The following is a 22,870-nucleotide window of genomic DNA, read 5'->3' as shown; positions in this document are numbered from 1 at the left end:
ACATTGGAAAATGGGTTAAAGTAAGCAGGAGCTTACTTTAGGAGCTTGATAAAATGTAAACAATATTTACATTTGCCTCAAAAGACTCTAGAGAGGATTAACCATGATAAAAGTATATGAAGCAGAAGTCTAGTCACTAGTCACATGTGGCTAGGAGTGCCTAAAATACGGCAAGTGGGACCTGGAATATATTTTTAAAATAATATTGATTACATGTGGAAACATATTAAGTGAAATATATTATTTTAAAATTTTAAATATGCACATTATATGTGTATCTTACATGAGAGACCAACAAAAATAATGTGCTGCCAGTTTGACTTACTTTTGTGCACATCTTAAATGTCTGCTACCCCTGAATCCCTAAAAAGTATCTCAAGATTGTTGACTTCATTCAACTTTTTAGATGCTTATTTTGCAAAGTTAACTGTTTAAATATTGTGATCTTATGCCTGTGGGCATCAGAATTCTCTCCATGTTAGAGAACTAAAAATAAAAAATTTGATCCTGACAAATATCCATAAACTCCAATACCAGAGCATGATCTGTTCTCATTGCTTGACCTTTAAAGAATGTTATACATTTGAATTTAAAACCCACACCAATATTTCTTTAATTTGCTTTATGTACTTGTATTCCATGTTTAAGTAAGGTTGGAAATCTAAGGCGGACTTGGGTCTGGGAACACGGGCGGGCAGACTAACGTGGAAAGCTCTCCAGGGCCAGGCCGAACACCTCTGCTTCCTCTTGGATCCCGCAGTCCCTGCCCACGTCCTGTGCAGGAAAGGCCTGCAGAGGCCCGACCGAACCTGGTACTGCAGGGCTCGCTGGGGAGCCGGCCAGGCCACTGGAAAGAGGAATCAGGTGCCATGAGCCTTCCACAGAGAAGCCCTGGTTAGGGAGCTAACTGGGGTACCAGACACATCCCTGGGTCCTGAAGAAAGTCCCCACCTCTGCCATCACTGGCCTCATGTCTGCTGCACCCAGAGAAAACTGTTTCAGACTGCTGCCTGGATTCCCATTTCAAAAGTCCATTCATGTTTATAAGGAATACCAAAGCCATCTTCTAAGTTCGAAACTGTTCTCCAGTGGTGCAGGGACTGTTGCCACTCTCATACGTATCTCGTCCCAATCCACAAGGCAGGCGGATGCTGGAGGATATTGCAGGGACATCAGGTTCTCCACGTCCCAACGAAGCCCTCCACAAGGAGCATGGCCTGGCCACTGACGTTGCCCTTTTCATCCCCTGGAACAACTCTTATCGTCCCCTGTACACTGGAGGCCAGTTCTGCCCCTGGTGGGCTCAACCCACTCTTCCTAGCTCTGCTGCTTGGCTCCTGCATCTGGTGTCTCTCCAAACAAATTTAAGTCATCAAGTGGGTAGCTGAGTCTCCTTTTCTACAGACCGAGAGATCAAGCCTAAAAGCCCTCAGCACACAGTGCCAGGTGCATGGCCACTACACACAAAGGCAGGATGGACTGAGCAGCAGCTGAATGATCTTTAGACATTTACATAATTACTTCTACTAATTGTTTTTGTTACCCTTTCTTTCAACTAAGCTCTGCTGGACCTAATTTTGAGCCCTGATTTTCAGCTGGGTCTCTCTCCTGTGACAAGGCTGCAGTTGATCTAGATCCCACTGTGTTCAAGTGTGACCTGACCACAATGGAATGTCAGCTACTCTCACTTCACCATTCGATCCATGCAGTCTGAACCCAGCGTTTTTTTTGTTTGTTTGTTTTGCCAATCATTTGCTGTTGTGGCTTGAAATTATAAGTCCCTTCCACATGCACTGTTACTAATGGCTCCGTTGGAACATCTAGAGTGCACTAAGCACTGTTTCAAGTAATCCTTTAGTCAATTCTTGTGCATTTCCCCAAAGGAGCACCACACATTAAGACTGCTCAGCACACAGCGGTTGCTCAATTTATTGGATTAACCAGAACACCACCAAGTTCCCAGAAGTTTACCAGCATCTTCACTTACTCAATGATGTCCCCCACAAGAGAAGGTCACGGTACAATTGGGCCTTCCAGGAGACAGCACTGAGGAAACATCCTCAATGCCAGGAAGAGACCAATAGGATGAAGCCCTTTCGAAATGTGACAGCTGCCCAGGGTGAGAAAAGGATCCTACCTAGGGCAAGCACGAGGGGACAACCTGAGCATCCTGATTTAGGCCTTGGACACAAAGAGCACCCACCAGTCCCAGCCCTGTGGGGGCTGCAGGCTCCCTCTCCAAGGCAGGTGGGGCCTGTGTCTACAGATGCAGCAGTTGTAGCAGTTGTGCTGCCAGGACGGTCCCCATTCCAAAACGTGACCCCCGGTACGTGAGCTATGATAAGCCTCATGTTTAGCATCAAAACTATTTGGGGGGACCTGTCTCTAAGAACTCATAACAAAAACGCACCTCAAAGCCCATTTGTGGGGTTGCTTTTTGAGCAGTATCCCCCGAGGGGTGAAAGGTTAACTCCGAACTTTTGAGGCTGGAGACCTAGCCTGCTGTCAGTGAGGTAGCTGGCCCTGAAGCTGAAGGAAAACACCAGTAACACAGATTTAGAACCAAGGGAGCCAATGAAAAGAAACAAAGTGCTGACATGGACTACAACATGAAGTAGAACACCATCCTAAGTGAAAACGCCAGACACCAAGGACCACAGTGATGGTTCCGGTTCTATGAAATGTCCAGAAGAGGCAATCCATAGCAACAGAAAGTAGATTAGTGGCTACCTAAAGTTCAGTGGGGTGGGGAGATTGGAGGGTTAATGGCAAACGGGTATGAGTTATCTTCTTGAGTCAATAAAATTGTTTTTGTTAGCGATGGATGCACAACTCTGAACAGATGATAGCCCACTGACCTGTGTACTTTAAATGGGTGAATTGTACAGTATTTGAACTTTCTCAATAAAGCTATTTAAAAGAGAATCAAGGGAGTGTCCAATATCATTCATTGTGGACTTGTTTAATATTGGTTTCTAAGAGTAGTAGTTACATCCAACTTCCAAACAAATTGAAGGAAGGAGCAGGATTGTCTTGCTCAAGCTCTGTCCTCATTCCTCCACAGAACTTCCGCTGGGCGGCCTGCTAGAATTTTATAGCTTAGACCAAAACAGAAGTGAAGATTTTTTTTTTAATTATTTTTTGCTGGAACATCTAATTCAAATTTCCTAGAACCAAGCAAACAAGGACAGTAGAGACTCAGGAATCAAGGGCCCTGCAGTGTTATTTTAGCAACCAAGCTCCCGCTGGGGAGCTTGCTGAGTGCCATGGGCCTGATATGGGACAGAGTGGTCCACGCCCAGCGTTACAGAGCTCTGCACCCCTCCTGGAGCCTGGCTAGACCAGTGCACTTCCTCACTGGTCCCACATTGCACAGGCTGGCTGGTTTTCTCTTGAATTAACACAGGAGTTTTTTGTTTTTTTTTTTTTTTTTTAGAGACGGGGTCTCACTCTTGCTCAGGCTGGTTTCGAACTCCTGACCTCGAGCAATCCGCCCGCCTCGGCCTCCCAGAGAGCTAGGATTACAGGCGTGAGCCACCGCGCCCGGCCTATTGAATTAACACAGGAGTTTTTATTGCATGCTACACGAGCAAACAGCCAGGGGATCTGAGTGCCTGCTATGTGGCAGTAAAATACCTGGTAGTTCTCTGAGGAGCTGAACAGGGTTTGGATTTAATAAATGGTTGTCACACCTGAGAAACAATCCAGATAGGAAATAAACAGTGAACAAGATAATACCGTGCCAAGTCATCAGGGAACAGAACGGATATGCACAGAGAAGTTAGGTGGGGCACAAAGACAGCACAGTTTCAGGAAGATTGTGAAGCACGGATACAGCATGATTAGCTTACAGGAGAGGGCAACCAGGTATGAGAACCTATTACCACAGCACACATTTCTTCTCCCATGAGAGAATGTTATAACTGTTTTACCCAACTTTTGATTCCTTAGCCATTATACTTTATAAACATACCACCTACTTCCCAAGCAAAGCATGGGCATTATTATGTTTTTAAGTGGTAGATGGCAGAGAAAGCAATTTTGCCAGCATAGAGCTGGTGTTGGCTGAAGAGCCTGATTTGATCCTGCTTGCTTCCTTTGATTGAAATCTCAACCACTAGAGGGGATAGCTAGAAAAGGAGGAATACGTGACAGGCCCAAGAAAATCCCACCAGGTTTTTCTTCTTAATCATCTACCAACTGCAACAAACATCAAGTAGGGGAAAAAAAAAAACTCATCTGGTAGCCTTTTACAATTTTATTTTCACATTAGAAAAATAACATGTTTCTCGTATGAAGCACAGGGTAATTTATTAACATATTTAACTGATGCTGATGTTGCGTGGGTAGCCCTGGAGGCTAAGGCAGAGTGCTGATCCTGAGAGTGTGGCTCCAGGTCTGTTGAATGGGGACCACACCTACCAGACCTCTGGGGGGTTGGCAGGGCACCCCAGCACTTAGCCACAATATCTTACATTGAAGGAATTCCAATTATTAGGCCTAGCGTAGAATTTATGTGGCAAATTGAGAAAGCGCTACTTTGTCTTATTAGTTACAGACATCATGCTATTTCACTTTTTGATCCAATTCAAAATTGTAAAATGCAACCTTATTTCTTAAGGATCAGCTTTACTCCATTTTGGCTTCAGGAACATGGTGATGGACAGCTCATCACCCATTTTATCTCTGACATCTTGGGACAAACATTTGCTACTTTCATAACCTGTGCCTGGCAATCCCTTGGGCAGCCACTGTACTTTGAGACAGCAGAATACAGGAGCCCACTCCGGTTTGGGGGAAGGAGGGAGTGCATAAAATATAGATCTCAACAGGAAGAAAATATTCTGAAGGGTCAGAATATATTTGAAATTCATGCCACATAAAACAGGTGTCATTTTTACTTTATTTAAGGAAAAAAAAGGGGAGGGGGACAACAGTTATTTTCATAATACACAGTAGACAAGTTAGCACTGCAAAAAAAAAAAAAAAAAGGGCTGTGTACTTGCTACCAGTCTGCGTTGCAGCTTTATGATTAGTAAATTTAATGCAGTTTGTCATTTGTAATTACTATTTAGCAAACTTATAATTGGCAAAATTAGTGATTATGAATCACCGTGTGCTACCACTAAGACAAAACCTAAATAACCCATAAAAAAATCACTTAAAATAAACCATAAATATGTGATGCACATTAGTGTAACAAAACCATTTTGTAAACATTTTCTCCAACATAACACGTGCATGAGAAAAAAGTAAAAAACACTGCACTCAATACAGAAAGGGTTATTTTGATTTAAATACAGAAAGGTATTACTTATTAAAGCTTTGACTAAACCTAGAGACATTTGTGTTTTGTTTTGAAGAGCACTCCTATAATATGTAATGACATCATCATAATACATAATACTGTTTTCTTTTGTAATTTTGCCATATTGGCACTTTTGTGGAGAAGTCCCTATCCTGTAAAAGGGGATAAGAAAAGTCATTCCTTACCTAAAAGTATCTGAAAAATTTCAACAGCTCACCCTCTTAGGGAGAAACCTCACTGGGCACCTGCATGGAGCTGCAGTGACTCAATCTGGTTCACAAGGTGGTAAGGCCAAGAAAAGGAGGACAGAACAGCTAAGTAAAGCACACATCAGGAACCCACCCGCAAGGACAAATGGCTGTCCGACTTCAGTAAACTGCGCCCAGCAATGGACTCAATTAAGTTCACCTCCAATCCCGAGAGTGCCCACTGGGTGCTGGCTTAATGATTCTGACTTCAGTTCAGACCCCATCACCACGCCCTCTTCAGGTGATTCCAGTGAAACACCATTTGCATTATTGGCATGACACTGCCTGATTTACAAACACTGAGCTTCAAGTCTGTGGCTAATGCAAGACCATGATGCCACATCCTTTGTTACATCTTCCTTGTGGCAGCAGACATTTAGTATTTCTCCAAAGACCATCTGCCCATCTTTACGGCTCTCTAAAGCCAGGGAAAGGGCCACAATCACCTGTACCCTTCCTTCTCCTCTTAACATTTACATATGTGTGTTCACTCTGTTATGTTTCATCTCATGAAAAGCCCCAACATGAATAATAAACAGCTAGCAGGAACTGAATTCTGACTAAAGTCCTATGGCGATGGAATCCAATCATACGCCCCATTCAAGTGAGATTAACTCTAACATTCTCCAAGTTAACTCCAAATTAGTAGAAAAGAACCAGTTATTTCAGCGTTGGCCATGAGCATGACTCCAAAGTCATACAAATGGCACATCCATTTTCATCCCCTGTTCCTCCAAAACAAGTGAGGTTTTCTCACCTTATCCTGTCTTTGTGGGTATGTACAAACAGCTGTTTTGTCTGCACTTTTGAGTGTATTTTTAAATTTTTTAGTAGATTTTTGTAGTTCAAAGGAGAGCCATTGACAAAAATGCTGAACCAGAAGGAAGAGAATGACAGGGGTCAGAGCAGGTGCCAAATGGGATGAGAAGCAAACAGGTGCAAATGACTAGTCCACCTGGGGAGAGAGTGGAGGAAAAACCCCCATTTCCATGATATAAGAGGAATTAACTGCAAAGGAAGAAGATTAAGCCTATGAAACAATCAGTTTCTTTTGGCGGACGAGGTTTAAGGCAGCTGTCACGCAATATTCCCACTCAGAACTAAACAGGAGAGCAACAAGGCAGAACTGGGATACGGAGCACTGCTCCTTCACAGAGACATTACCATCCTTAGGGGAGCTGAGTGATGACCAGGAAGCCATGAAACAAATTATTACTCAAGACATTTATTACAAATGTCATGACATATTCATAAAGTAAAACTGGTTTAAAAAACAGAGAACAAGAGAGCAAGTGAGAAAACAAGAAAAGCCAGGACTTCAATATTACACCTAAAACACAGGAAGATGTCAACTTTATGAATAAGCAGAATTAACTACATTCTTAAAATAGTTTTAGTGCATTGCATTTTTAGAAAAGGGGAATATCCAGACCCCCAAGAAAAAGGTTCCTGCAACACTGAACAGTTTGTGTGACTATTCTAATGTGACCACCTGTCTGCTACCAAACCTCGAATTGAGAATAATGAGATCTCTCATGCTGTGGGCTACAGTCACCAGATCAACCTGCAATGGTGACTCTGGCGAAAGCAAAGCACTCTGCTTTCTGCATGCAGAAAGCAAAGTGCATCAGCCATAAGGCTATCTCCCACCTTTGTGGACAGTTCTTCTTGTGCCTGATGAGACTACGATAAAATAGCAGTCAAACTTCAATCTGAGAGTTTTGGTATTAAGATTAAATTAAACATTAATGGTTTCCTCCCAAAACATATAAACTAAATCACCTCTCAATGCATTAAAAACAATGAGGTAGGCAAAAAAATAAACATGTGGTTTGAATTTTTTTTTTTCTTCTGCAAGTGCAGACTGTGGTAAAACTGTTGTTGCACTTCTAGGTTTAAACAAAAATTAAACCTTTAACTGAGGCAGTGCTAATACTGTCACACAACAAAGTTCTGGCCATTATACAAAATGCACACATTTTCTTTTTCCTTTTTTTTTAAGAACCATCTGCACATGATTTAGGCAAAACCTGGTACACAGAAAAATGACTGAGTTCATGGCCAGAATCCCCCCCACCCAAATCCAAGGAAACAAAATGGGACCCCTTAACCCACCCCACCCCATCTCCCAAGCCCCACCCACAAAAAAGTTATCCTAGTAACTGTGTCTTTCACATTTTATAAATATTAACTTCTTAAACCTGCACCTTCTTTGTCCACATATTGTCACATTACAAAAAAGAAATGTCAATTAAATACATTGTTAATGTTACTATATTAAATCTGCTCTCTGCTTCAGCAAACTGCTCCTTATACCACCACTTCTCACCTCCTTGTGCCCACTGCCAAGAAAACCAACGGCATGTTCACCGTCGCCACTGCCAGACACCCATAAGACAGAGTCATTCAGAGAAAAGGAATTCTGGAGCTGCAGGAAAGGTGTTTGCTTTCTGGCCTGATGCTCAATCCCAAACACTTTTAGCACCTGATGGTTGAATCGGAACAGCACCAGCTGCATTGCAGCCTTGATTTATTTTTGAGTAAAGAAAAAAAGAACAGGGATAAACTGGTAAAACAGGAGTAGGAAGGAAGGGAGAGAGAGAACCCAACATGTGAGGTCTGCACACACAGCTGTTCTGGTTGCCCTGGTGCAGTTCTGAGCTCCAGTTGCAAGGAATTCCAAGTTCTCAGGATCTTGAAGACTCTGAAGGCCGACAAATGCCCGGATCACACTGCTTCTACCAGCTCAGAAGAGAAGTCCTGCCTAGGGTCATGAAATAAACCTGACTGCTGCCACCAGACCGAACAGAGGCAAAGAATACCTGCAAAAACAAGAACAGAAGAGAGGGCTGGTTACCATGGCTACGTAGCACCTTGCATGGGCTTCCTGTGGGTCCCAGCCAGGGAGCCTAAGCCACCATCATCGTCAACACTGCCAAGTGCAGGGAGCTTATACACCAGGCAGCCTTTTCAAAACAAACTCTGGGATAATATAAATTTATCATTTGTAAGAAGTGACCAGCGGTAGCCAATTTTTATTACAAGTAAGGCTAATTAACTGGGTAACTCCTTGTAAGTTGCCACAATGTGAGGACTTAAAAGGACTTAAAAAATGATGCTTCAGAAACGGAGTTATTTCACTGTCACTGTTAAAACCTTCTAAAGAATAAACATATTTGAAAAACACATTGAGCAACAGGGAAGACGCCTCAAGCAACCTAATTTCTCTTTTTTAAAAAAATACATTTTAAACAAAATGACTTCATGACTCTTTGGTTAATATAATTTGTTTTGTGTCTTTTATTAATAAATGTTAAGGGACATGTCAGCATGCATAAAAATATTTAAATGCTGAAGTTCAAAGAATGTTATACTTATGGCTACAGTAAATATACTTAGGAAAGTATAAGCCAAAAAGCTGCCAACATCCTGGATTAGGTGTGAGTAGTATAGATTTTCAACATACATACGTGGCAAGATAACATGAAGGAAAAAAATGCAAACACCACTTGCACATGAGTTGTAGGACTGCAGGACAGAGTGTGCTGGTGGTGAGGTAACTTTTGTGTTTAGTGCGTGGTTAGGCAGGCAGAACCAGATACCAAGGAGAGACATGTAGCTCTTTTTTCTCACAATGAATTACTAAACCTATGGGCTGGTTGCTACGATGTTTAACATATTTCAATATGAGCCAAGAGGTGGAAATGTTCTTAAGAGGCAAGTTTCTAGGGCTACTGTGCATTGCCTTATGTAGTCAGCCAAATGGACAGAAGAGAGAAAGGCTGGGCTTGGTAGGAATCAGTTCAACTCTCCATGTCCTTCCTATTGGCGGGCCAGGATAGGTCAATGCCCTTGGCCGTCCAGCTGCCCTATTCTAAGGCTGGGTTTGGGAGGACCTTCCTGGGAGTGAGTAGTCCCTGAAGAAGATAGGGATGTGGCCAGTTTTGAAAAGCAAAGGGGCTTTGATGCCCTAGGGCAGGTGTCCTCAAACCATCGCCTGTGGGCCACATGTGGGTGTTTTTGCCTGTTTGTTTTTTTACTCCAAAATAAGATATGTGCAGTGTGCTTAGGAATTTGTTCATAGTTTTTTTTTTAAACTATAGTCTGGCCCTCCAACGGTCTGAGGGACAGTGAACTGGCCCCGTTTAAAAAGTTTGAGGACCCCTGCCCTAGGGTTTCAGGTATAGGAGTTATGGTGCTTCTGAAAATAATCATTTTTACTGTTAAGCATTTCTGACATGCAAACCTAGGAAGCTATTTCACTATTCAAAATGCAGACTAACAAAGTGTTATCTTCCTGACACGTATCAGGGAGAGGAACCTTTTATTCTACCCAAATTGCACTGGTGGTTCTTTCCATTCACAAAAGAATTTCATAACTAAATGGGCAGCTTTAAACTTCCCTCTCTCTAAACTTAAAATAGCCCAGACAGGTCACCTACTGGGGTTAAAAAAAAATCCAGAAAATTCAATGTATGATTTCTACATAGAGAAATTCCCCTCACAGCAAAAAACAAAATAAAATATACCCCAATCCCCAAAAACATGACCATAAAGTAACATCTAAAAAGTTCCCTGATTAATTTATTTTAGAATCTATCCAAACTCCAAGAAAACTCATCATCAAACTCCATGGAAAAGAAATCATTGCTAAAAATAGAAGCAACTAAAGAGAAGTCATAGGAAATCATTACCTTATCATTGCGTTCACACAAGAATTTTAGTCTTTGAGCCCTTTTGTGCATGAACACACCATCCAAGTGACCAGTTTCCACAGATCGGATCTCTATGGCCTTCTCTCCCCAGCCCATGGTCTGATTGGACCGAATATATGCTTTTGGGAGGAAAAAATTACAAATTGTTGAAGACAGGGAAATAGCCTTGAAAAGATATCACTTCTGTGACACATAAAGATATAAGCCACCCCACCCTCCCAAAATGCCTAGCATTTAAGGATTTTTGTATTTAAGGAACTTTGCCTTTGTAACTGTCTAGTCTATCCTAGGAAGTAGTCATTAGCATCAGTGGTTGAATCTATTCATTTCCCTTAGGCCTTTCATCCTTATCTTAAAAAATGACCCCCTGAGTTTAGAGTTTAATGCACATTTTCATCAATCTGGTCATGAGAGAAGGCAGGGAGAAGAAATGAAGGGCAGACAGTGACAGTGACTCCGCTTCAATGAAAACAAGATAGTTTGGGGATATAAACAGAAAGCCATCAGACTTTCAAATTTTAGTCTTTACTCCTGAATGCAAACCAGAAGACTATGTATGAAGCTGTCTATCCAGCTGTAGCTCTGCCACACTCAAGGCAAATCACTTCCCTTTTTCTGTCTCCCTTTACCTTCCACAAATCAGTCAACAAAAAAAATCTGCCCTATTTTCTCTGGATGTTTTCAGGATTAAATGAGAGACTACGGTAACAGAGTTTTAAAAATTATAAAATAATTCCTTGGATTTTGTTCTACAATAAACCTAAGAGTATTTCCATGGTCTTTAATCTAACTTTGTACCATATATTGCCAACCACTCTGTTAAACGGCCAAAAGGTTTGAAAGGCAGCAAAATCAGCATGATGAATATATGCAGTCTTAGACAAGGCTCCACTTTCACAACTGCTGACTTTCCCCCCCAAGTGCTCCGTACCTACAGACGTGGGCATCTCTCCCCACTGCAGGACCACATCCTTGGTGATCCTTCCATATGTGTTCACGTAAACCCCCTCATCTTCATAGCACACCAGAAGTTCCATCCCATCTGTGTTGGGGAGGATGATGATTGCATGGGGTTTGATGCTACACTGGATCTAGAGAAGAGAACAAAATGCAAGGAAGCATGTTTGTGGCTATTTCCAGCCCTGTGAAAGTACTCAGTAAGACTGTCTTGGTGAATGCACTGGTACCATATCCCTGGTGATGAACAGAGCAATTAGATAACATTTTGGAACACCCGTGCAGTATATATCCCCAAGTCTATCTTTTATACGTCATATACTCTACTGACTCACATTTTCTGAGGCCCCTGAAAAGTATTTGGGTGGTGGGCTCCATTTGTGAACCACTTTCAACCCAGGGATGTTTTGACCTGCTAGCAACTGCCCCAAATCCAACCCATGTTAGTCAAAGCAAGAGCCTAAGAGGTTTTCAGGAGGGCTTCACAGAGCCAGGAGAGTGGATTTCCACTTGTCTTGGAGCATACAGCTACTGAAAATACCACATCACTTAAATACTCACCCCCACACCAAGGGGAAATGAAGAATCCCTGCTTGTGTTAGTTCACTAAGCAGAGGAAAGAAAAAAGTCAAAACAAAATGATGCCAGTCAACCAACCATAGAGTGTGGGTTCTTTCTTACGTGTGTTGGTAGATAAATGTCATAGACTGATCCCGAATCCACATCAACAGCATGGAATCCAGCACAGGATCCATAGATCACTTTCAACCTCTGGCCTTCCTCAACAGTGAGATCCACCAGTAATGGCTTATGTACCAATTCTCCAAAGGACTACAAAGAAGCAACCAAGAGAGAAGCAGTAAGATGAAGGAGAACTTCTCACAGATCAAAGGAGAGAAGCTAGACCCAACATACTCAGTTATTCAATTACTGAGCCATGCTAGCAACAGCGATAAAGCAATAATACTGTAAGGAAAGTCATTATTAAATGTTTTTGTCTGTTAATTAGTATCCGAAAGACACTTTCTTTCCCAAGTTGGGTCCCAAATCCCCCCTCCTCAGCCCAAGAATTCCACCCTGTCATCTACCCTGTTGTTTGTCTTGATCAGAAAAACATGTAAAGTAAAATAATGAGGACTTTCTGTAACATACTATCTAACTATTCAAATGCACAGTGGAGTGAGAGGAGGCACTGTTGGAGTCATGTACTGAGAATTTTATCACTATTAGCATCCTCATCACTATTTGAGCTATAAAGACCTCTACCCTTTCTGGCTAGACTGAAATGGTGATGAAAGCTAGATGTACTATTATATAATAGCCTCCATCGTGCTGGACGGCCTCTATTCTTCATACCCACATCTCTCAAGACTGAAAAAATGATGAAACAGAACAGATTTAAATAAGATAATACTTATAAATGCAACTAGTACGGCGGTACCTAGTACATAAAGGATATTGAGATGAGATCTTAAAAGATAATGTAACTTTAGAACAAATTATCTTTACTCAATAACATTTGGATTTCTTTTTTAACCCCATTTATCCCACTTTACTGGGAAATCAAGTAATAAGCAATTCAAAAATGTAAATTTTCCAAATAACTAAAACTTACCCCTTGAATAAAATATAGCAAAACTATTTTAAAAACCTAACCACCAGGCAATGTGAGGTAGAAATGCAACAACTCCATGCCTGTATGTGTGAACTCACACATGGAAACAACCTATTTTGTTTTATTTTTTTAAAACAGGGTCCTGCCCTGCTACCTAGGCTAAAGTGCAGTGGCATCATCATAACCCACTGCAACCTGAAACTCCAGGGTCTCAAGAGATCCTCCTGCCTCAGCCTCCTGAGTGGCTGGGACTATAGGTGTGCGCCACCATGCCTAGCTAATTCTTTAATTTTTTTAGAGGGGGGTCTTGCTATGCTGTTCAGGCTGGTCTTGGACTCCTGGCCTCAAGCGATCTCTCTCTTCTCCCACCCCATCGCCACTCGGCCTCTCAAAGTGCCAGGATTATAGGAGTGAGCCAGCCAACAATCCTCATTTTAAAACAAATATCCATTCTGTTACTTTCCTAAAACTGCATACATGCAAAATAATCTTAGCTTATACATTAATTTGGATGCTGTATCTAGTTTTCTAATTCCAATAAAAAAGGAATATTATACATATTAACTTGCTTTTTCCATGTAACATATAATATACATTCTTTGTGTCATTCACAATTTTTGTAATTTAATTTTTAATTAGTACCCTTTTGAGTACAACTTTAAACTGCCTGTTGTTGGACACTTTTTTATTAACAAAAACACATCTAAATCTTTATACACATCCATGACTTTAGGTGAAGGTCAGTTTTTTAAAATTTAAAAGAGGGTGGAAGTAGTGTTTTGTCTTTTCCTTTGTTACCCACAGTAGCACATGGGTCAACATGTCTGCCCAACATTTAGCTTTCTCTCCTCACACTCTGTGGGGTTGGAAAGCAAATTATGCTCATTACATTACATTAGAAATGGCTTCTCTTATGCTAAAGTTCTATGCCATATTAGCACATAACTTTTATATTATCAATTTTAACTGTTCAGACTTTTAAAACTTATGCACTAACTCTTTTGCACAGCTTGCATGGCTGATGCTGCTTTTTAAATACGCTTGGTGTTGTTACCTTAAAGGCCATAAATTTGTGATATGGCTTGGGTGCCCACGCATAGACTTCTACAGAACTCTTCAAAGCAATTACCAGAAATTTGATTCTTTCATATTTTACTGAAAAAAATAAATAACAGGCACAGGTCAGTATCAACATGGAACTCTAAATCACTTTAGTTGTCTTTAGCAAACTCAACATATATGATTTCTACTCAGTCGTCCTAACCAGCAGAGGAAAAACACAGAGAGCATGCCTCACAGTTTCCTTTTCCAATTCTGTAATGTGTAATCCATGCTGTTCCCATCTTTTTTTGATGTTGTGTTAGGCTCAACTCCAATACTCTGGATACCATCAATGAGTACTTTCACTAATGTTCCTAATCTTCTTAGATTCCAAGCATTTTATAATTAAGGACAATGCCAAGCATACCACCCTAAAGACTCAAGAATTCAGTATTACTTCAAAAAGACAATAATGTGATGAATTTGCCAAGAGACTCCTGAAACACAGAAAGAGGTCAAGGTCTTCCATGTAGCTGTCCCTAGTCCTGCATGGGACTGATGAACATAGAAGGCAATACCAAAATACTCACGGGTCTTTAATTCTATCAGTACACAAAAGTATCTGCACACAGGTCCAAGTATCACTCCAGAACATTTCCTGATCTACACAGGTAGTAATTTCTAGGATTCTACTTAAAGTTCTATATCAGAAGACCAGTAGTGAAATAAAATTCTTTTCCACTATTAAAAAAACTGCCTCTGGCCAGGTGGGGTGGCTCACGCCTGTAATCCCACCCAGCACTTTGGGAGGCTGGCAGGTAAGGGTGGGGATCACTTGAGGCCAGGAGTTCAAGACCAGCCTGGGCAACATAGCCAGATGGCATCTGTACAAAAAAATAAGAAACATTAGCCGCGCACAGTGGTGCACACCTGTAGTCCCAGCTACTCAGGAGGCAGAGGCAGGAGAATGACTTGAGCCCAGGAGTTTGAGGCTGCAGTGAGTTATAATTGAGCCACTGTACTCCTGCTTGGGCAACAGAGTGAGATATTGTCTCAAAAAACAAAAACCAAACAACAATAATAATCAAAAACAAAAACCAAAAACCCCCACAAAAACTGCCTCATTCCCATAGCTATTTTGGTTCCCTTATAGCTAGGCAGCTTTGCTAAAGCAGTGACCCCAAGGGTCCCTGAGCACACATAACAGACTAGAGTCTGATGTAGATACACAGTTTCTTTGAGAGATAACCTGTTAACTTGATAACTCTCATTGTTCAACTCCATATATTATCACTGTTCTAATAAATCAATGACATTAATATATTGTCAGACACAAAGGCTTATGACTGGCTAACCCAACCAGACTGTTGAACAGAATTTTCCACAATGATGGAAATGCTTTACATCTGCACTGTTAATACGATAGCCACTGAACACATGGGGCTAGTGGGCACTTAGAATGCACTAGTGCCACTGAGGAACTAAATTTTAAGGTTTATTTAGTTTTAATTAATTTAAATATACATTTAAATACTTCCCTGTTCTTGGAGATAACCATAAAGATAACTATATTAAAACTCACATTATCTCCTGAAAATACTTGTGATTCATTCTGTAAGAGTAACAGGCTTGAAGACTACTGATTACTGTTCTGCTCTGCTTAAAAGCCCAATACAATCTAACACTTCTGCCTCTGGTGCCCCCTGTAGGATAATCTATTCATGCATATTTCAGCTGTTAAGAGCTGTTTCATTAAATTTAGCCTTAGATGATTTTAGCAATACCTCAACAAACAAAAATACTTCACATAAACACAACACAGAAAATCCTAATCCCCAAATCTATACTGAGATATTACTACTCTACACAACCACTCAGAATCATTCCAAATACTGAGGTGGCTCCTGTCATTACTATTAATGAGCTGAACGTGTGGTACACAGACTATACAACACAATCAAGGATGGTAACAGCCCGGGGCACAGAGGAACTGACTATAGTAAATACTTTCATAAACACATAAAAAGAGTAACACACAAGCAGACACTCGATAGGTCCCTAACATTAATCAGTCTTAGGTATACAGATCTACTCCCTACTTTAAATTCTATTAGAAATATTGGGCATGCTCAGGGTGGCATGCCCATAGACTAAATTCTATTAGAATATATCATCTTCCCTATAAAACTCTGATTAGGCTAAGGTCCATTATTTCCCCTTGATGTCCAACATCAGTATCAGTATTTTGATTTTTTTTTTTTCATTTTAAAAAAATTGTTTTGCTTTTGTTCCTGTGAGATTTTACTTCATGAGAATCACTGCATTCATGCCAAGAAGAAAAAACAATGTGGTTGCTGTGAAACATGAATGGGCCAGCTAGGCTCATTTACCAGTGAAAGCACAGTGCACTTCATTCAAAATGACAAAACATAATCCTCTGGGTCAAACTCTCAAACACTCTATCAGTGCCTGCCAAGGACCCACAGTCCTCTCAATGGAGAATAAGCCCGGGTGTGTAAGGGAGGACTCCAAATCAGCTGGCTTTCATTTGGCAAGGCTTCCTTAAAGAGATTACTCTGCGGCACATCTTACAGAAGAGAAGAATGTGGACTGCCAAAGAGAAGGGGTGAAAAGACTCAAAAGATGCATGGTGTGAGGGAACCGGAGGACAGAGCCAGCTGCAGGAACAAACTCTATGTTACACATATTGGCGCATAGAGGGAGTAAGACAATGTCTAGATGAGACTTCAAGAAAATGTCTTAGAAAAAGAATACCAGAAATCAACCACAAGTTTCAGAAATAAGTTTATTATTACAAGCTTTGAAGAACCCATGAATTTTAAACTGAACCCTAACTAAATTCTGGAAAAACAAACACTTAACAACCCTCCTAGAACTTACCAACTTTATAGTGTACACATCCTTCCAAATCCCCTACAGTTGTCCATCCCTGCTTCTTCTCAACTTCTGGATCGTTGTGCAGTATTTTATTTCTTAACCAGGACAAATAGTAGACACGTAACTTATCCTTTTTGCCTAGCAAAATAAATATAAATATTTTACATGCATATTCAGAAGTTGCTATCATCATTAATAAAAATAGTAACCAAAAGAAACTTCCATAAACATTAAGTATCATTTCCTTTAATGGAACCATTTTATAACAAAACTTTACTAGAAACTTAATTCAAGCTATTCAGATGGACTTTTGAACCCTTACAAAATTATCACTGGGTGTACGCCTGGGCTAGAAGGAAAGGTTTTTTAAAAAAAACTCACATTTATGTAGACGGATATTACCAATAAACCAAAAAGTAATACAAACAAATGCAAACAATACAACAAATAGAACTCATAGGATGCTTTCACATGTATTATGCCATCTGATTCCGAAAACCCTCTAAATTAGCTATTAGCTCCCATTTGACAGATGAGCACAGAAGGGTTAAATCAATCACCCAATGCAAAGACTTAAATCTAGTAAAAGGCAAGTCACAAGTTAGAGATGTGCACTACTTAAATAGCTGACAAAGGATTCACAGATATAATATGTAAAGAACTCCTATCAATCAAATAGAAAGTTAACCCAGTAGAAAAACTGGGCAAGCCACTAGAACAGGAACTTTGCAAAAGAAGTGATCTCACAGATACACAGAAAGAAAGGTGCTTGCTCTCAACAGTCAATAGCGAATATATGTTAAAACAATAATGAGACAATTTCATACACCTATCAGGATGTCTAGAATTAAGAATACTGATAACATCAAAGGTAGGCAAGGTGTGGAGCAACCAGGAACTTTATAAACTGGTGTTGTAAACTATTAGAACCATGGGGAATTCATAGCAGCATTGTTCATAATAGTCCCAAAAAGAAAACAACATTAATATCTGTAGAATGAGTAAACAAATTGTGGTGTAGCCATAGATAGTTTGTTTTGTAGAAACAAACTACAAGCAACAACAACAACATAATGATGTTGACCAAACACAGCCACAAATTCGCATCAACAAGCTAAAGAAGAAAATTCATATCAATAGATGCAGAAAAGGTATCTGATAAACCCCACACCTATTCATGATAAAAACTCTCAGGAGAATAGGAATAGAGCAGAACTACCTCAATTTGATATGAAAAATATACAAAAACCCTACAGCTAATATACTTAATGGTGAGAAACAAATGCTTTCTTCCTAAAATTGAGAATAAGGGAAGGATGTCTCCTCTTACAGCTCCTATTGAAGATCATACTGGGTGTCCTAGCTGACGTAGTAAGACAAGAAAAAGAAATAAAAAGTTAAAGGATTGGGAAGGAAGAAATAAAACTGTCTTTGTTCATGGAAGACATGGCTGTCTTGATAGAAAACCCCAAGAATCAGCAAAAAAAACCTCCTGGAACTAATAAGCGATTATAGTGAGGGTTGTAGGACACAAGCCTAATGTATAAAAGCCAATCACTTTCCTATGTACTCGAACAAATAATTAGAATTTGAAATTAAAAACACCATTTTTACTAGCACTTACAAAAAATGAAATAGCTATAAATCTACCAAAATAGCCCTTTTCTAGATCTGTTTAACCATTTCGGTACCATAGTAGATAGCCACAAATGAACGCGCACAGCCAAGTGCCGACTTTAGCCGACAGCCGTGATATGAAGGCGCACAGCCAAGCATCGACTTTAGCATGAATAACAAAACTTCTACAACAGTACTCTGAATCGAGGCAATACAACTCTTGTACTGCATCAGAAAATCTCATGCATTTTACAGAAAGACATTTTCCAGCACCTTACAATAGTGATAAAACAAAAAGGAAAAATCCATTAAGAAGATGTATGCTCAAAAATAATAAAAGACGTAGTACTAGATACTATTGTAAACAATGTAATGTTGGCCTATGTGTAGCCCCATGCTTTGAAATTTATCATACCAAACAATAAAATTTATCGTAATATTAAAAAACTTGCCTTATTTCTTTATGATATGGATAAAATAAAACTATAATTTTGAATTGACTTTTCCAATTTTTCATTTATCAAAATAAAATTGTGAACATTTAAAAATAACATAATAAAAACATATATGTATATGTTGCCTATTCTGATTTACAGTACAAGTAAAGCTGCCTGTAAAGTAAAACAAGCTTTCAGTGCTTTAAAGTTTTCCTCATCACACAAGAGCAAAACGGATTCGTCGTCAATGCACAGCATAAACTATCGTGCGGACTATGAGTGCTGGCTGTGGGCAAGCTTTCGCGGCCAGTGAGCACCGTACCGAAGTGGTTAAGGAAAACTACAAAACTCTGATGAAAGAAATCAATGAAGAACTAAATAAATGGAGAGATATTTCCACGTTCATGGATAGGAAGACTCAATGTTGTTGAAATATCAGTTCTTCTTAACTTGACATACAGATCCAACGCAATTCCAATCAAATCTCAGAAAGTTATTTTATACATATCGATAAAATGTCAACACAGTATTAAAAAAGAACAATGTTGAGACATTAGTACTTTGAGACCAGAATCTGCCAAACTCATTTGCCAACAAATTAATAAACTTCTCTCCTCATAAAAAAAAAAAAAGGTTGGAAGATTGACAGTATCTGACTCCAAGATTTACTATAAATTTACAGTAATCAACACAGTGTAGGTATTAGCAAAAGAATAGACTAATAGATCAATGAAACAAAATAGAGAGCTCAGAAACAGATCTACACAAATGTAGTGAATTGATCTTTGGCAAAGGAGCAGAGGCAATGCAATGGAGAAAGGACAGACTTTTAAACAAATCCTGCTGAGACAACTTATTCACATGCAAAAGAAAATGAATCTATGCAGACTTTGAAATACTCACAAAAATCAACTCAAAATGGATCATATACCTAAATATGAAACACAAAGCTATAAAGCTTCTAGAAAATAACAGAAGAAAATCTAGGTGGTCTTGGATATAACAATGACTTTTTAGATATAATACCAAAAACACAACTCATGAAAGAATAAACTGACAGTTGGATTACATTAAAATTAAAAATTTCTGTTTTGTAAAAGACATCATTAAAGAGAAGGAACAGACAAGCCACACAAACAGGGAGAAAATATCTGCAAAACACTTGTATGATAACAGACATCCAACTCTTAAAACTCAACAGTAAGAAAACAAATAATCCAAATACAAAATGGACTAAAGATCTGAGCAGATACCATACCAAAGACAAAAGACATACAGATGACAAACACATGAAAAGATGTTCAGCATCATATATCATTAAAGAATTGACAATTAAAATGACATGCACCTACTAGTTCCTATGCACCTATCAAAATGGCTAACCTGCGAAACACTAGAAAAAAGTTTATTAAAGAAAGTATAGAAGAAAAGTTTATTTAAAACAAACAAACAAACAAACAAAAAAACACCAGAAGTAGCCGCCACAGAAATACACATGATTTTACTATTGTGTAATTTAGCTCAATAAAGGTGAAAACCAATCTATGGTGCTCAAAGTCAGGACAGTGCTGGGGGGAGGGGGGGCGACAAGCCACACAAACTGCAGGGGGCAATGCCTGGGTGGCAGCACGAGACACCCTCTAGATGCGGGGAATGCTCAGTTTCTGCAGCAGGCCAGGGACTGCCGGGATGGATTCTATCTGTGACACCCATGGAGCCATATGTGGATCTGTGTAGGTCATAAATCCTCCTAACTTCTGAAGAACATTTTGTGGGAAAATGTTCAGGATATGTTAAGTGAAGAAAAAGACCACATAGTTTTATGTATAATGTTTTGTTCCCATAGTGTGAGATATATTTATTATGTATATAACATAAAAAGTTAACAAGCATTCTCTGAGATAGATGTCACATGTTGTTTTATTTTTCCTAAGTTTTTTCTCTTTTTGAAGCTTCCCACAATTGATATGTGTTACTTTTATGACTGTGAAAACCATTAAAAGCTACTAAAGAGTAAAAAATATAGTAAAGTGACCAAAAAATAATCACTACTATCAGCTACATGTTGATTCCCACAATTGTCTCATTTCACTGGATCAAAAAATAAAGTTTAAACTTTTAGCTGCAGATTGGTTATTTTTTCTCCAATTATAAAAACTTCCTCATCAACACTAAAGTTTTAAATGGATGCTTTCTCATTTAAGTAAAAAATAGTGAAACTTTTGCATTTAACAAACTTCTTTACTTACAACCAAAAGCATATATAAAAAGTAAAATAACTGCGAGCAAATCTGTTACAGATAAAGAAATATAATAAGCTTACAGTAGCAGATATTTAAATCAAAATCACTGGTGGTCTAACAAGACTTATTTAAATTCTTGTAATTTTATATACCTTCTGATCTGGCAATAACACAAATTTTAGGAAATTACAATTTATGCAACATGGTATATTCCCCCAAAGGTTAAATTAAGGTACAAGGATATTTGTGAAAAATGTTTACATGAGAGAAAGAAAAGGGAATAAACCTAAAGGGCAACGACAGACGATAAGTAAATAAATTTTATCACATCTATGCAAGGAAACATTCTCTAGCCATGTAAAATGTACGGACACCACGGAGAAATGTTTAATGGCATGGAATAAGCAGGCTACCTGTTTGGATCATCAGGCATGGATGGGATACACCCTAACTTCAGGACAGTGGTCGCCATGGGTGGGGAGATGTATTGTGACATCTGTGAAAGCTGGCTAGTCGATACATGGCTGCTGTCATTCCTCATTATTCTTCTCTGTATGTTTGAAATACCACATAACCTTTCTATGCAGACTTTTTTCCTTAAGTGTTTATACTGAGTGTGGCATATGCTTATAAGATTGGAAGCTAAAAACTTAAAAGTTAACAGATGTTATCTCTGGATGATTTTACTTTTTATTTCTCCTAGTTCCTTTTCTGCAATAGTTTCTTACTTTCTAAAATCAACACATATAATTTATATTAGGTTATTAAAGATGAAATGTCTGATTTCCTTAAGTACTAAGTCTGACAGTTGATATCTCTGACATTTCACTTTGACACTTCTTATTTTTTTATTGTGAAGGTGCATCCCCATTCCTTCAAATACACATTTTGGTTTGCGATTATCCTTTAATTTTTTTTAGAGCAATTTTTGTGAAACCATGGATAGAAAAGTCAAAAGTTCATGTTATTTCTGAATATGAGTTCTATCGTGGAACCAATGCAGCAAAGACAGCTCAAAATATCAACGGAATGTTTGGCAAGGATGTGGCTAATGAATGCACAGTACATTGATGGTTTGATAAGTTCCATTCTAGTGATTTTAATCCTGAAAATGAGCCAGGTGGGTGACCTGAGACCAAGGTGGATAACGATGAGCTGAAAGCTGTAGTGGAAATGAGTCCATCTCAACCTACTCGTGAATTAGCAGCAAGGTTTGACATTACTACTCCAACAATACTGGACCATTTGAACCAAATGGGCAAGGTAAAGAAGCTGGATAGATAGGTTCCGCCTGAATTAAATGAACATCAGAAGAGAAATCGTATTGAAGCTTGCCTTTCTTTGCTGTAACAATACAAAGGTGAACCATTTCTACACCATATTGTTACATGTGATGAATATGGATTCTTTTTGACAATCACAAGCATGATGGTTAGATAAAGATGAAGTGCCAAAACACAGTCCAAAACCAAATCTTCATCAAAAAAAGCTAACAGTGTCTGTTTGGTGGTCTAGGGTTGGTATTATCCACTATAGCCTCATGAAACCTGGTCACTCAATTACAATGGATGTCTACTGCAACCATTGGATGAAATGATGAAAATGCATGTGATTAAGCAGCCAAGATTGGTCAACAGAGACAAGCCAATCCTTTTACAAGACCACATTTACACAAAACAATGCTGCTCAAACTACAGTAGCTGGACTTGGAAACTCTCCATCATCTACCATATTCCCTAGACCTTGCAACCAACTGACGACCACTTCTTCCAGGCTTTGGACCACTTCTTG

At 39.3% G+C, this 22,870-nt stretch overlaps 1 protein-coding gene across 33 annotated transcripts in view; it reads right to left on the bottom strand.

Moving 5' to 3' along the window:
• Positions 1 to 4,885: 4,885 nt before the first annotated feature.
• Positions 4,886 to 22,870, bottom strand: part of MAP4K4 (mitogen-activated protein kinase kinase kinase kinase 4) — a 192,903-nt gene continuing 174,918 nt past the window's right edge. For 19 of the 33 annotated variants that reach the window (XM_012740471.3, XM_076001040.1, XM_076001038.1 and 16 more), the window contains 6 exons: positions 16,786 to 16,920; positions 13,898 to 13,998; positions 11,910 to 12,059; positions 11,203 to 11,362; positions 10,251 to 10,390; positions 4,886 to 8,378 (listed from right to left, as the gene is read on the bottom strand). In XM_012740471.3, coding sequence (XP_012595925.2) covers positions 8,295 to 8,378; positions 10,251 to 10,390; positions 11,203 to 11,362; positions 11,910 to 12,059; positions 13,898 to 13,998; positions 16,786 to 16,920 — 770 coding nt within the window. In that variant the 3' untranslated portion in view covers positions 4,886 to 8,294. Of the gene's footprint in view, positions 8,379 to 10,250; positions 10,391 to 11,202; positions 11,363 to 11,885; positions 12,060 to 13,897; positions 13,999 to 16,785; positions 16,921 to 22,870 lie in introns of all 33 variants that reach the window. The other 14 variants (XM_012740468.3, XM_012740479.3, XM_012740474.3 and 11 more) reach the window with 1 other exon arrangement.

This window comes from Microcebus murinus, chromosome 3 (assembly GCF_040939455.1).
Source record: "Microcebus murinus isolate Inina chromosome 3, M.murinus_Inina_mat1.0, whole genome shotgun sequence".
Lineage (NCBI taxonomy): Eukaryota > Metazoa > Chordata > Mammalia > Primates > Cheirogaleidae > Microcebus > Microcebus murinus.
Note: the sequence above shows the minus strand (reverse complement) of the source record. Positions and strands in the feature narration are given on the sequence as shown.